This window comes from Sturnus vulgaris, chromosome 30 (genome assembly GCF_052056855.1).
Source record: "Sturnus vulgaris isolate bStuVul1 chromosome 30, bStuVul1.hap1, whole genome shotgun sequence".
Classification (NCBI taxonomy): domain Eukaryota; kingdom Metazoa; phylum Chordata; class Aves; order Passeriformes; family Sturnidae; genus Sturnus; species Sturnus vulgaris.
In genome coordinates, this window is record NC_142272.1 from 270,255 (window position 1) to 285,596 (window position 15,342).

The following is a 15,342-nucleotide window of genomic DNA, read 5'->3' on the forward strand; positions in this document are numbered from 1 at the left end:
TATAGGACAAGGAGTGCCCCTATAGGGCAGGGAGTCCCCTCTATAGGGCAGGGAGTGCCCCTATGGGACACGACATGGGGGACACGGGGGACACGGACACGAGGACAGGGGGACACGAGGACAGGGGGACACGAGGACAGGGGGACACGAGGACAGGGGGACACGGGGGACACGGGGACACGGGGGACACGGGGGACACGGACACGAGGACAGGGGGACAGGGGGACCCGGGGGACACCCCCCCAGCCCCGGGTGCCCCGTGCCCCCCTCCCGGTGCCAGCCGGGGGCCAGCTGTGGCCTGGCGCGGCTCCTGCGCTGCTGGCACGGGCTGGGGCTGCGGAGGGCCCGGGGGGGGCTGGCACCGAGCGCGGTTTGGCCACTGGCCAGGCCGGGGGGGGGGGGGGGGGGAGGGGCCGGGGGCACAGCTGGAGCCTCGGTCCCGGCGGGCGGTGGCCACTGGCCCCAGCCCAGGGCTACCAGGGCACCCAGGGGGGGTCCCGGTGCCACCGCGGGGGGCGAGCGACAATCCCGGGGTGTCGCAGCCCGGGGCTTGGGCTGAGGGGGGAGGAAATGGGGGTCTGGGATAGGGAAAGGGGGCTCGGGGTTTGGGGTTTGGGGTTCGGGGGTTTGGGGTTCCGTTCTGAGACAGGGAAGGGGGTTCGGGGGGTTTGGGGGTTCGGGGTTTGGGGGTTCGGGAGGTCCCGTTTTGGGACAGGGAAACGGGGTTTGGGGGGTTTGGAAGGTTCCATTCTGGGACAGGGGTTTGGGGGTTCGGGGATTTGGGGGGTTCGGGGGGTTCCATTCTGGAACAGAGGTCTGGGGGTTCGGGGATTTGGGGGTTCGGGATTTGAGGGTTCGGGGGGTTCCATTCTGGGTCAGGGAAGGGGGTTCGGGGGTTTGAGGGTTCGGGGGTTCCGTTCTGGGACAGGGAAGGGGGTTTGGGGGTTCGGGGTTTAGGGATTCGTGGATTTGGGGGTCCGGGGAGGTTCGGGGATTTGGAGGTTCCATTCTGGGGCAGAGGTCTGGGGGTTCGGGGATTTGGGGGGTTCGGGGGGGTTCCATTCTGGAACAGAGGTCTGGGGGTTCGGGGGTTTGGGGGTTCGGGATTTGAGGGTTCGGGGGGTTCCATTCTGGGTCAGGGAAGGGGGTTCGGGGGTTTGGGGGTTCGGGGGTTCCGTTCTGGGTCAGGGAAGGGGGTCCGGGGAGGTTCGGGGATTTGGAGGTTCCATTCTGGGACAGAGGTCTGGGGGTTCGGGGATTTGGGGGTTCGGGGGTTCCGTTCTGGGGTCCCCTCGGGCTCTGTTTTGTCCCCCCTGCAGCACCTGGGGCCCTGAGCAGCCCCAGCTCGGGGGGGATTTGGGGTTTGGGGGTCCCGGGGGAGCCGCGGCCCTCGGGGAGGGCTCAGCTGGGCTGGGCTGGGGGAGACCCCCGGGGGGGCAGAGCCGAAATCCCGGGGGGCTCCGGGAGGGGGGGAACAAACCCCGGGGGGCTCCGGGGGACAAATCCCGGGGGGGCTCCGGGAGGGGGAACAAACCTCGGGGGGCTCCGGGAGGGGGGACAAACCTCGGGGGGCTCCGGGAGGGGGGACAAACCTCGGGGGGCTCCGGGGGGGAGAAATGGGGAGCGGATAAAGGGGGAGGAGCTGCAGGAACCCAAATCCCGACACTCCTCCAGCCAGGGCAGAGTTTATTCCGCTCAGGATCCTTCCATCCCAAAATCCTTCCCTTTCCATCCCAAAATCCTTCCCTTTCCATCCCAAAATCCTTCCCTTTCCGTCTCCAAATCCTCCCTTTCCATCCCAAAATCCTTCCCTTTCGAAATCCTCCCCTTCCCATCCCAAAATTCTTCCCTTCCATCCCAAAATCCTTCCTTTCCGTCTCCAAATCCTCCCTTTCCATCCTAAAATCCTTCCCATGCCCAAATCCTCCCTTTCCATCCCAAAATCCTTCCTTCCCATCCCCAAATCCTCCCTTTCCATCCCAAAATTCTTCCCTTTCCATCCTAAAATCTTTCCCTTTCAAAATCCTTCCCTTCCATGCCCAAATCCTCCCTTTCCATCCTAAAATCCTTCCCATCCCAAAATCTTTCCCTTTCCATCCCAAAATCCTCCCCTTCCATCTTGGGCTTGTCCCCTCCTCGGGTCTGGGGGCGTCCCCTGGTCCGGGGGGTGTCCCCTCGCCCCCTCCCCGGGGTCTGGGGGTGTCCCCTCGACCCCTCCCTTCAGGGCTCGCCCCCTCCCAGGCCCCTCCGGACCCCCCCGAGCAGCTCCGGGGCCACCCCAGGGTGGGCGGTGCTCGCCCCCCGCCCCTCCCCTCCGCCCTCATGGTGACGTCACGTAGGCGGTGGCGATGAACCTGTGGCCACCGCTGGTCGTGGATTTGGTCCAGGGGTAGGTCTGGATGCTCAGGGGGTGCCCGCCCAGGCTCAGGTGGCATCTGTGGGGTCACTGCTGTCACCTGAGCCCCACGGGGGGGGGGGGGGGGCTCGGGGGGGCTCTGGGGGTCCCCACGGTCACGGAGCCCCTGAGCCCACAGGGCCACCCCCGGGGGGCTCCTGGTGTCCCCACACAGGGCTGGTCCACCCCAATTCCACCCCCATTCCACCCCAATTCCATCCCCAATTCCATCCCCAATTCCACCCCAATTCCACCCCAATTCCATCCCCAATTCCACCCCCAATTCCATCCCATTTCCATCCCAATTCCATCCCCAATTCCATCCCCATTCCACCCCCAATTCCATCCCAATTCCATCCCCAATTCCACCCCAATTCCATCCCCAATTCCATCCCCAATTCCATCCCATTTCCATCCCATTTCCATCCCCAATTCCATCCCAATTCCACCCCAATTCCATCCCCAATTCCATCCCCATTCCACCCCCAATTCCATCCCAATTCCACCCCAATTCCATCCCCAATTCCATCCCCAATTCCACCCCAATTCCACCCCCAATTCCATCCCAATTCCATCCCCAATTCCACCCTAATTCCATCCCAATTCTACCCCCAATTCCATCCCCATTTCCATCCCAATTCCATCCCAGTCCCATAAATCCCATCAAGCACATCCCCATCTTGATCCCATCTCCATTTCCTTTCCACCCAAAATCCCATCCCATCAATCCCATCAATCCCATCAATCCCGTTCCCAGCCCAATGATCCCAATGATCCCATCGATCCCATCCCATCGATCCCACTGATCCCATCCCATCAATCCCATCAATCCCATCAATCCCGTTCCCATCCCATTGATCTCATCCTATCCCATCGATCCCATCGATTTTATCCCATCGATCCCATCGATCCCATCCCACCCAGTCCCAAATCCAGGCCAAGCCTCGGCCCTGCTGTGGCTCGGGGAGGCCCCGCTGGCCCCACCCAGGACAGACGGACAGACAGACGGACAGGACAGACAGACAGGACAGACAGACAGGACAGACAAGACAGACGGACGGACAGACAGACAGACACACAGACAGACACACAGACAGACAGGACAGACAGACAGACAGGACAGACAGACAGACACACAGACAGACACACAGACAGACAGGACAGACAGACAGACAGGACAGACAGACAGACAGGACAGACACACAGACAGGACAGACACACAGACAGGACAGACACACAGACAAGACAGACAGGACAGACACACAGACAGACAGACAGACAGACAGGACAGACACACAGACAGGACAGACAGACAGACAGGACAGACACACAGACAGGACAGACAGACAGGACACACAGACAGACAGACAGACACACAGACAGACAGACAGACAGACAAGACAGACAGGACAGACACACAGACAGACAGACAGACACACAGACAGACAGACACACAGACAGACAGACAAGACAGACAGACAGACAGGACAGACACACAGACAGGACAGACAGACAGACAGGACAGACACACAGACAGACAGACAGGACAGACACACAGACAGACAGACAGACAGGACAGACACACAGACAGGACAGACAGACAGACAGGACAGACACACAGACAGGACAGACAGACAGACAGGACAGACACACAGACAGGACAGACACACAGACAGGACAGACAGACAGGACACACAGACAGACAGACAGACACACAGACAGACAGACAGACAGACAGGACAGACACACAGACAGACACACAGACAAGACAGACAGGACAGACACACAGACAGACAGACAGACACACAGACAGACAGACAGACAGGACAGACACACAGACAGACAGACAGACACACAGACAGACAGACAGACAGACACACAGACACACAGACAGACAGACAGGACAGACACACAGACAGACAGACAGACACACAGACAGACAGACACACAGACGGACAGGACAGACAGACAGACGGACACACAGGACAGACACACAGACAGACACACAGGACAGACAGACAGACAGACACACAGGACAGACAGACAGACGGACGGACAGGACAGACAGACAGACAGGACACACAGACAGACAGACAGACAGGACAGACACACAGACAAGACAGACAGGACAGACACACAGACAGACACACAGACAGACAGACAGACACACAGACAGACAGACACACAGACGGACAGACAGACACACAGACGGACAGACAGACACACAGACAGACAGACGGACACACAGGACAGACACACAGACAGACAGACGGACACACAGACAGACAGACAGACGGACAGACAGGACAGACAGACAGACGGACACACAGACAGACAGACAGACAGACGGACAGACAGGACAGACAGACAGACGGACGGACGCGGGGTCAGCACTCACGCCCGGCCCGGCCGCGCCAGGAAGCAAAGGGAGTAGAGAGCGAACTCGAACTCGGGGCTGGAGCCGATGAAGGCCGAGCCGAGCTCTTTGTAAAACCCGTCCCAGCTGAACTGCAGCCCCAGCACGTCGGGGAACGCGTCCCACTGCGGGCACGGCGGGCGTCAGCGGGGACCCCAAATGGGGCCAGCGGGGACCCCAAATGGCGTCAGCGGGGACCCCAAATGGCGTCAGCGGGGACCCCGTTTGGGGTCGGAGGGACGGGAATTGGGGTCAGCGGGGACCCCAAATGGGGTCAGCGGGGACGGGAATTGGGGTCAGAGGGGAATTGGGGTCAGCGGGGACCCCGTTTGGGGTCAGGGGGGACCCCATTTGGGGTCAGAGGGGACGGGAATTGGGGTCAGGGGGGTTTGGGGTCAGAGGGGACCCCATTTGGGGTCAGCGGGGACGGAAATTGGGGTCAGCGTGTACTCGATTTGGGGTCAGCGGGGATTTAGGGTCAGAGGGGATTTGGGGTCGGCGGGGGTGGGAATTGGGGTCAGCGGGGACCCCATTTGGGGTCAGGGGGGATTTGGGGTCAGAGGGTATTTGGGGTCAGAGGGGTTTGGGGTCAGAGGGGTTTGGGGTCAGAGGGGACCCCATTTGGGGTCGGCGGGGCTGGGAATTGGGGTCAGCGGGGACTCGATTTGGGGTCGGCGGGGACTCGGGGTCAGCGGGGATTTGGGGTCGGCGGGGATGGGAATTGGGGTCGGCGGGGGTTTGGGGTCAGCGGGGATTTGGGGTCAGCGGGGATGGGAATCCACACCCAGCAAGGATTTGGGGTCAGGGAATTCACACCCAGACTGGATTTGGGATCAGCAGGGCTGGGAACCCTTTGGGGTCAATGGGGTGTCCATGGGGTGTCCATGGGGTGCCCATGGGGTATCAATGGGGTGTCCATGGGGTGTCCCAGGATATCCATGGGGTGTCCCCGCCCCACAGCCCCGCTGCTCTCACCGGCCCGTTGAAGTTGTGGCTGTAGTAGTTGACGAGCCCCTGCTTTTCCAGGAGGTAAAAACGGATCCAGTTGTGAAATCCGGAGACTTTTCCCTTTTTCACCTCCCCTAAAAACACAGAGCGGGGATTTGGGGATGAGCCCGAGGCCCGGGGAGGGGAGGGGCTGTACCTGAGCACACCTGGGGCTGTACCTGAGCACACCTGGGGCTGTACCTGAGCACACCTGGGGGCGGGGCTGTACCTGAGAACACGTGCTCAAATCCGCTGGAATCTCGTTCTCCGTCCCCTCGGGAGTAGAGCCCGAACCAAATCTCCTTCAAATCCTGCAGGAATTCCTGCTGGGAGCTGAAACGATCTGCAGGTAAAGGTGAGACACAGTGAGAGACTGAACCGAGCTGAACCGAACCGAGCTGAGCTTCCCCCAGCCCCTCCCTGCTCCTTCCCTTCGGGAATTCTCCCTGCTGGATTCCAGAGCCCTGGAAACTCCATCCCAGATCATTTCATTCCCACTCCAGATAATTTCAATCCCAGATCATTCCATTCCAATCCCAAATAATTCCATTCCCACCCCAGATCATTCCCATCCCAAATAATTTCAATCCCAGATAATTTCATTCCCATCCCAGATCATTCCATTCCCATCCCAGACCATTCCCATCCCAAATAATTCCATTCCCACCCCAGATAATTTCAATCCCAGATCATTTCATTTCCACCCCAGATCATTCCATTCCCACCCCAGATAAATTTCAATCCCAGATCATTCCATTCCCATCCCAGATCATTCCATTCCCATCCCAAATAATTCCATTCCCATCCCAAATAATTCCATCCCCCACCCCTGCCCTGCCGTGGCTTCCCTTTGGAATCCCAACCTTTCCCTTGACCCCCAAACTCACTTTTCCCCTGCAGGAACCCAAAAAGTTTCTCCATCAGCTCCGTTTTCATCACCTCCTCGAGGAAACGATCCTGCTCCCGCAGCTCCTCGGCCGTCACCTCCTCCTCCCTGCCCGTGGCCCTCTGGTAATTATCCAGCAGCTTAATGAAGCTGGCGTAGGTGGGTTTGGAGAAAAGCTCCTCGTTCACGTATTTGTAGAGCCTGGGGGAGATCGGGAATGGGAATTTCGGCTCCCATCATCCCTCCCCCCTTTCCCCCAGGCCGGCTCTGGGGTATTGTCCCCACCCTGGTGGCACTCACGGCTGCGGGGACCGGTCCCGCTTGTCGCCGGTCTCGTCGGGACTCGCCAGGTGCTGGGGGTTGAGGGCGATGTCGCTGGGCCCGGCTTTGTTGTGATCCAGCTCGTGGAGCTGCTCCGAGAGCTCCTGAAGCTCCTGGTCCGTGATGGAATCGCGGCTGCGGGAGAATCCGGCGGCTGCGGGGACAGGGACGGGCTGGGGACAGAGCTGGGATCATGGAAAAGTGACAATGTCCCACACGGGGACAGGGACGGGATCCATGGAAAAGTGACAATGTCCCACACGGGGACAGGGACGGGCTGGGGACAGAGCTGGGATCATGGAAAAGTGACAATGTCCCACACGGGGACAGGGACGGGCTGGGGACAGAGCTGGGATCATGGAAAAGTGACAATGTCCCACACGGGGACAGGGACGGGCTGGGGACAGAGCTGGGATCATGGAAAAGTGACAATGTCCCACACGGGGACAGGGACGGGATCATGGAAAAGTGACAATGTCCCACACGGGGACAGAGCTGGGATCCATGGAAAAGTGACAATGTCCCACACGGGGACAGGGACGGGCTGGGGACAGAGCTGGGATCCATGGAAAAGTGACAATGTCCCACATGGGGACAGATCTGGAATCATGGAAAAGCGAGGGGGATCCATGGAAAATGAGAATGTTCCACATGGGGACAGGGACGGGCTGGGGACAGACCTGGGATCATGGAAAAGGGGGACACCCCGAGGATTTCTGGGGGTGACACCCCGGGGATTTTTGGGGGGGACACCCCGAGGATTTTTGGGGGGGACACCCCGGGGATTTTTGGGGGGGACACCCCGAGGATTTTTGGGGGGGACACCCCGAGGTACCCGGGGCAGGTTCTGCCCCTCCGGACTCACCGCGGGCTCGAGCTCCGTCCTCGGCCTCTCCCCCACCTGCGGAGCAGAGAGGAAAAGGAGCTCGGGGAGGGTGGGGACACCTTGGGGACACCTTGGGGACACCTTGGGGACCCTGTGGGGACTCAGGACAAATCCCTGGCACCCTCAGCAGGGGGGTGGGGACACCTTGGGGACACCTTGGGGACACCTTGGGGACACCTTGGGGACACCTTGGGGACACCTTGGGGACCCTGTGGGGACTCAGGACAAATCCCTGGCACCCTCAGCAGGGGGGTGGGGACACCTTGGGGACACCCTGGGGACCCTGCAAAGACCCGGGACAAACCCCTGGCACCTTGGGGACACCCTGGGGACACCTTGGAGACCCTGTGGGGACTCAGAACCAACCCCTGGCACCTTGGGGACACCCCGGGGACACCCTGGGGACGCCTTGGGGACACCTTGGGGACACCTTGGGGAAACACTGGGGACACCTTGGAGACCCTGTGGGGACTCAGAACCAACCCCTGGCACCTTGGGGACACCTTGGGGACACCCTGGGGACACCTTGGGGACCCTGCAGAGGCTCGTGGACCCCCCGCGTGGCCGTGGCCGGGCTCTCACCGCTCCCGCAGTGCCTCTCGTGGTCCTGGCAGCAGTTGTGCTGGCTGTGACACTCGCGGTGACAATGACACTCGTCCTCCTCGCTGAAGGGCTCCCCGCAGCGCCCCTCGCACGAGTCCGGGGCCGTGTACAGATCTGTGGGGACACAAACGGGGGGGGGACACTCGGGACACCGCCATCCCCCCCCTCTGTCCCCTCCCCGGCCACCCCCGGGTGTGTCCTGCAGCCCAGGAGCCACCCGGGAGCTTTGTCACCGTGGGTGACAGCGGGGCAGGGTGACATCAGGTGACACCAGGACAGGGTGACACCAGAGCAGGGTGACACAGGACAGGGTGACACCAGGTGACACCAGGTGACACCAGAGCAGGGTGACACCGGGACAGGGTGACACCAGGTGACACCAGGTGACACCAGGACAGGGTGACACAGGACAGGGTGACACAGGACAGGGTGACACCAGAGCAGGGTGACACAGGACAGGGTGACACTGGAGCAGGGTGAAACTGGGACAGGATGACAAAGGGACAGGGTGACATTGGAGCAGGGTGACACAGGACAGGGTGACATCGGGTGACACCGGCACAGGGTGACACGGGCACAGGGTGACACAGGCACAGGGTGACACCAGGTGACACCAGGACAGGGTGACACCAGAGCAGGGTGACACAGGACAGGGTGACACGGGGACAGGGTGACACCAGGTGACACCAGGCCCGGATTCCCGGGATGAGCCCGAGGCCCCGCAGGAGGAGCTGCCACATTCCAGACGGCCTCGTTTGCATCGTGCTGGGAATACTGGGAATACTGGGAGGACTGGGAGAACTGGGGGAACTGGGAATACTGGGAGAACTGGGAGAACTGGGAATACTGGGGGACACCCTCGGGAGCTGTTGGGGACAAATGAGCGTGACCAACAGAGCAAAGCTAAAAATAGAACTGAAGGGGACAGGGGACACCCTGAGGGACAGGGGACACTGTCCCACGGTGGGTGGCACTGTCACATTAGGGTGGCACTGTCCCCTCAGGGTGTCACTGTCCCAGCAGGGTGGCCCTGTCCCAGGGTGGATGGACTGTCCCCATCCGGGTGGCGCTGTCCCCATCAGTGTCACTGTCCCATCAGTGTCCCTGTCTCTGCAGTGTCCCTGTCCCCATCACTGTCACTGTCCCATCACTGTCACTGTCCCATCAGTGTCACTGTCCCATCACTGTCCCTGTCCCCATCAGTGTCCCTGTCCCCATCAATGTCCCTGTCCCCATCAGTGTCACTGTCCCCATCAGTGTCACTGTCCCATCAGTGTCACTGTCCCCAGTGTCGCTGTCCCATCAGTGTCACTGTCCCCATCAGTGTCGCTGTTCCATCAGTGTCACTGTCCCATCAATGTCCCTGTCCCCATCAGTGTCCCTGTCCCATCACTGTCACTGTCCCCATCAGTGTCACTGTCCCCATCACTGTCCCTGTCCCCATCACTGTCGCCGTCCCCATCACTGTCCCTGTCCCCATCACTGTCCCTGTCCCCATCACTGTCCCTGTCCCCATCACTGTCACTGTCCCATCACTGTCGCCGTCCCCATCACTGTCCCTGTCCCATCAGTGTCGCCGTCCCTGGGCGTTGCTGTCTCCGCCGCAGCCGCAATCTCCGGCATCAGCGGCACCGCGGGCTCGCCCAGCTCGGGCTGTGGCCACCGAAACGTGGCCCCGGGGCAACCCTGATGTGGCATCATCCTGTCCCGGGCCACGACGGCGACATCCAGGCCGTGGCGGTGGCACCAAGCTCCCCTTGGCACCCGCCTTGTTTGTCCCCTTTGTCACCTCACCCCAATTATTCCTGCTCGGTGACGTCACCCAGGTGCTGCAGGTGCTGAGGGACCCCCAACCCCCAGCCCCAGCTCCTGGGGGGTCCTGGCTTGGTTTTCCCTCCTGGTTTCCCATTCCCTGCGAAGCCACTTTAAACGGGAGGGGTCTCACAGGGGGATTCCCAAAATCCCTGAGAGGAACGGGGAGAATTCCCAGGGAAGGGAGCCCCCAGTCTGACCAGTCCATCCATGGACTGGGTGATCCCAAACCCCCCCAGTCTGACCAGTCCATCCATGGATCCCAAACCTCCCAGTCTGACCAGTCCATCCATGGATCCCAAACCCCCCAGTCTGACCAGTCCATCCATGGATCCCAAACCCCCCAGTCTGACCAGTCCATCCATGGATTGAGTGATCCCGAACCCCCCAGTCTGACCAGTCCATCCATGGACTGGGTGATCCCGAACCCCCCAGTCTGACCAGTCCATCCATGGACTGGGTGATCCCGAACCCCCCAGTCTGACCAGTCCATCCATGGATCCCAAACCTCCCAGTCTGACCAGTCCATCCATGGATCCTGAACCTCCCAGTCTGACCAGTCCATCCATGGATTGGGTGATCCCAAACCCCCCAGTTTGACCAGTCCATCCATGGATCCCAAACCCCCCAGTCTGACCAGTCCATCCATGGATCCCAAACCTCCCAGTCTGACCAGTCCATCCATGGACTGGGTGATCCCAAACCCCCCCAGTCTGACCAGTCCATCCATGGATCCCAAACCTCCCAGTCTGACCAGTCCATTCCCAGCACACAGCCCAGAGTGGCACTGGGACAAATCACTGCTCATCCCGGGATAAATCATCGCTCATCCCGGGATAAATCACTGCCCATCCCGGGATAAATCACTGCCCATCCCGGGATAAATCATCGCTCATCCCGGGATAAATCACCGCTCATCATCGCTCTCCTTTTCCAGCAGCAATCCCGGTCCAAGGCAGGAGCTGCGCCCACTCCCCGTCACTGCTGAGTCAGCGGGGCGGGATCAGCATCGACCCAAATCCTGAATAATAAATCCCAAATCCCGAATCCCAAATCCCGAATCCTGAATCTCAAATCCCAAATCCCAAATCCCGAATCTCAGATCCTGAATTCCAAAACTAAAATCCCGAATCTCAAATCCCGAATCTCAAATCCCGAATCCCGAATCTCAAACCCTGAATTCCAAAACTAAAATCCCGAATCTCAAATCCTAAATCTCAAATCCCAAATCTCACATCTCAAATCCTGAATCTCAAATCCCGAATCCCGAGGGGTCTCAAGGCAGGGGAACGGCTCCTCCTCCTCCTCCTCGCTCAGACACGACCCAAAATCCCTAAATCCACCCTAAATCGACCCTAAATTAACCATAAATCAACCATAAATTGTCTCTAAATCGAGCCTAAATCAGCCCTAAATAGTCCCTAAATCCCCAAATCGCCCCTAAATCGCTGCGGCCCCCTCAGCAATCCCCGTGGGGTGATCGGAGGAGCTGTTGGAGCTTTTTTGGAGATTTTTGGGGCTGTGGGGAGAGCTGGAAACGCCACAGGGAAGGTGGCCCGGGACAGAGGGACAGAAAAGGGACAGAGGGACAGAAGGATGTGACGCATCCTCACTCAAACACCCCGGGGCTGTTTGCCCGGCCTGACCACAGCAGAATTTTTTTGGCTGATCCTGCCCAAAGATTTTTCTCCGACTGCACAAAATTTCTCCGGGATCGGAGCCCTCCCTCCGCTCCCAAACTCGTTTTCATTTCTACCAAAAAAAAAACCCAAAAAACCCAAAAAACCCCGGAATTTTGGCCACGGGAAGGGAATTTTTTCCCTGCCCAGCTCCCTCCCAGTGCTCCCAGTTTGGTTTCGGGCACTGGGATGAGTCAGCTCAGCCAGAGCCGCGTCCTCCAGCCCCTGGCCTGACTCAGGACCTCGCTCCTCCAGGAAAACACGGATCCAAACCTGCCAGAGGGAGAATTGGACGGAGAAAATAACCGGGACCAGAGCTGGGGACACGGCCCGAGCTTCCCGAACCTTTAATTCCTGTTCTCCAAACCTTTAATTCCTGAGATTCCCGAACCTTTAATTCCTGTTCTCCAAACCTTTAATTCCTGAGATTCCCGAACCTTTAATTCCTTCTCCCCAAACCTTTTGGAATTTTTCCCAATTTTTTTTTCTCGTTTTTCCTCTTGGGAAACTCCTGTTTCCCAACCCCCAGCGTAGTTTGGAGCCTCTCCCGAGCTCTGGATTTGCGAAATTCCTCCTCTTTCATCCCGAGGGATAAAATAACCTGGAACAGAGCTGTGGACACGGCCCGAGCTTCCCAAACCTTTAATTTCTGTTCTCCAAACCTTTAATTCCTGCTCCCCAAATCCTCAATTCCTGCTCCCCAAACCTTTAATTCCTGGTTTCCAAATCCTCAATTCTTGCTCTCCAAACCTTTAATTCCTGCTCTCCAAATCCTCAATTCCTTGTTTCCAAATAATTTTGAATTTTTCCCAATTTTTTTTCCTCGTTTTTCCTGTTGGGAAACTCCTGTTTCCCAACCCCCAGCGTAGTTTGGAGCCTCTCCCGAGCTCTGGATTTGCGAAATTCCTCCTCTTTCATCCCGAGGGGACTCATCCCGTGCTGGGCCATCAGCTCCGAGCTCCTGGCAGCGTTTTGGGGGGTGACGAAATCCTCGCCACTGGATCACGGCTCAGCTTTTGTGCAAGAGCTCCTCACCCCCGTGAAATCCCGGCAGCCCCAAAATTCCTCCTTAAAGCCACAGCTCCTCTCCCCTGGGCTACCCCAGAGCCCCTCGTGGCTACCAGGGCTGGGGGAAGCTGGGACAGCTCGGGCTGGGGCAACCCCAGTGGCCACGGAGGGATTGGGGTTGGAAAATCCTGGATTTTTAATTTTTTTTTTTTCATGGATAAATAGGGAGGACGAGAATAATTCATTGTTTTACAGCGTCAGCCACACCACGAACCCACAGAAAATCAGGATTTAAATCATCCACCGTCACCTCGGGCTGGGTTTCCAGCCTGGAAAATCCTGGACTTTTAAATTTTTTCATGGATAAATGAGGAGGAGGAAAATAATTCATTGTTTTACAGGGTCAGCCACACCAGGAACCCACAGAAAATCAGGATTTGGTTTTTTTTTCATGGATAAATAGGAAGGAGGAGGAGGAGGATTCCTTGTGTTTTACAGCGTCAGCCACACCACGAACCCACAGAAAATCAGAATTTAAATCATCCACCGCCACCTCGGGCTGAGTCTCCAACACGGAAAATCCCCCCCTTTGGAGCACTTCCCATCCCAGTTCTCCCAGTTTAACCCAGTTCCCGGCTCAGGGCAGCACCCCCAGCCCAACCTCGGGGATTTGGGAGCCTCCAAACCCCGATCCCGGGGGTTACTCACGGCCGGAGACGCAGCCCAGGGCAATTCCAGCCCCCAGCAGGAGGATCCAGGGCTCCATGGTCCCTCGGGAGGCGATTTGGGAACCTCGGGAGGTGATTTAGGAACCTCGGGAGGCGATTTAGAAATCCCGGGAGCCGATTTAGAAATCCCGGGAGGCGATTTGGGAATTCCAGGAGGCGATTTGGAAATCCCAGGAGGCGATTTAGGAACCTCGGGAGGCGATTTGGGAACCTCGGGAGGCGATTTGGGAACCCCGCGAGGTGATTTAGGAACCTCGGGAGGCGATTTAGAATCCCAGGAGGCGATTTGGGAACCCCACGAGGTGATTTAGGAACCTCGGGAGGCGATTTAGAAATTCCAGGAGGCGATTTGGGAACCCCGCGAGGTGATTTAGGCACCTCGAGAGGTGATTTAGGCACCTCGAGAGGTGATTTAGGAAATGCCGGAGCTCCCCCCCGGCTCGTCCCCCTGTAATTTGTGGGGAGGGGCGCGACGGCAGCGGAGGGAGGGGAAAGAAAAAAAAAAAAAAAAAAAAAAAATTTCTTCCCCAAAAGTCATTAAGAGCGCGGCTAATTACTAATTACTAATTACGGGTTGCAGAGGAGGGGCTGGAAAATCCAGAATTCCGGGTTTGGAACCCCCCGAGGCTGCGCTGGGGGGGGGTTTGGGGGGGGGGGTCCCGGTGAGGGTGGGGAGGGGGCGCGGAAAGGTCCTGGTGTGAACTGGGAGCGGCGTTAATTGGGAATGATAATAATAATATTAATAATATTAAATTAATATTAATAATGATAAATTGTGGGTGGTGGTCGTCACCCCCCCCCAGCTCAAGAAAATCCAAAAATCGCCGCCACAGTCCCGAGGTGAGGGGGGGTTTTGGGGGGCTCAGTTCAGGTTTTGGGGGTCCCAGTTCAGGTTTTGGGGGTCACAGCCCCTTCCCCACCCAGCTCAGCTCATGGAAAAATATTCTGGGGCTTGTCCTGGTGCAGATCAGGGAATTTTTAGGGAATTTTTAGGGAAGTTTTAGGGAAGTTTTGGGGAAGTTTTAGGGAATTATTAGAGAATTTTTAGGGAATTTATTGGGAACTTTTAGGGAATTTTTGGGGAAGTTTTAGGGAATTTGAAGGGAATTTTTTTGGAATTTTTAGGGAATTTTTAGGGAATTTATAGGGAATTTTTAGGGAAGTTTTTGGGAATTAAGGGAGCAGCAGCAGCAGCGCTGGGGGTCCTCCTCTGCCCCCCTCCCCCCTCCCTCCTGACGCGTTTTCCCGGGAATTTTCATCCCAAACCTTGCCCGAATCCCTCGGGATTTCCCGCGGCCCCTTCCCCACCCCCTCGCTGGCCCAGGGCTGGCGAGCACCGGCGGCTCCTGCTGGTCCAGATCCCCCCCCCCAGGACAGGTGAGCCCCTCCAGGTGCCCCTCACCTGGCCAGGTGAGAGAACCTCCCCCCAAACCCCTCCCCGGGCCGGGTTTGGCTTCTCTGTCACCCCTCAGGTATTTCCTGAGCTGTCGCTGTCCCCTCCTCCTGTGTCACCTGCCCTGGGGGGGTTGGGGGGGGTTGGGGTCACCCCACACAAGAACGGGGAGCGCAGCCGTGAGTACAAAAATATTTCTATTGCTCACCTGCCCTCACCTGCCCGGAG

The 15,342-nt window shown here is 58.4% G+C and overlaps 1 protein-coding gene across 1 annotated transcript; it reads right to left on the reverse strand.

The window, feature by feature from the left end:
• Window positions 1-2,320: 2,320 nt before the first annotated feature.
• Window positions 2,321-9,255, reverse strand: ENDOU (endonuclease, poly(U) specific). The gene is made up of 9 exons (XM_088180614.1): window positions 9,242-9,255; window positions 8,474-8,718; window positions 7,871-7,906; window positions 6,985-7,159; window positions 6,686-6,885; window positions 6,028-6,141; window positions 5,787-5,893; window positions 4,794-4,936; window positions 2,321-2,435 (listed from the first exon to the last, which is right to left on the reverse strand). Exons 1-9 carry the CDS (start codon window positions 9,253-9,255, stop codon window positions 2,321-2,323), a joined length of 1,149 nt encoding a protein of 382 aa, XP_088036740.1.
• Window positions 9,256-15,342: the final 6,087 nt, after the last annotated feature.

Bases quoted from the DNA above. Each gene is read 5' to 3' on its own strand.
- ENDOU (XM_088180614.1), bottom strand. The intron at 7,907-8,473 runs GTGAGAGCCCGG...TCTGCTCCGCAG, and splicing joins CGAGAGGCACTGCGGGAGCG to GTGGGGGAGAGGCCGAGGAC. The intron at 5,894-6,027 runs GTACAGCCCCGC...CTGTGTTTTTAG, and splicing joins ATTTGAGCACGTGTTCTCAG to GGGAGGTGAAAAAGGGAAAA.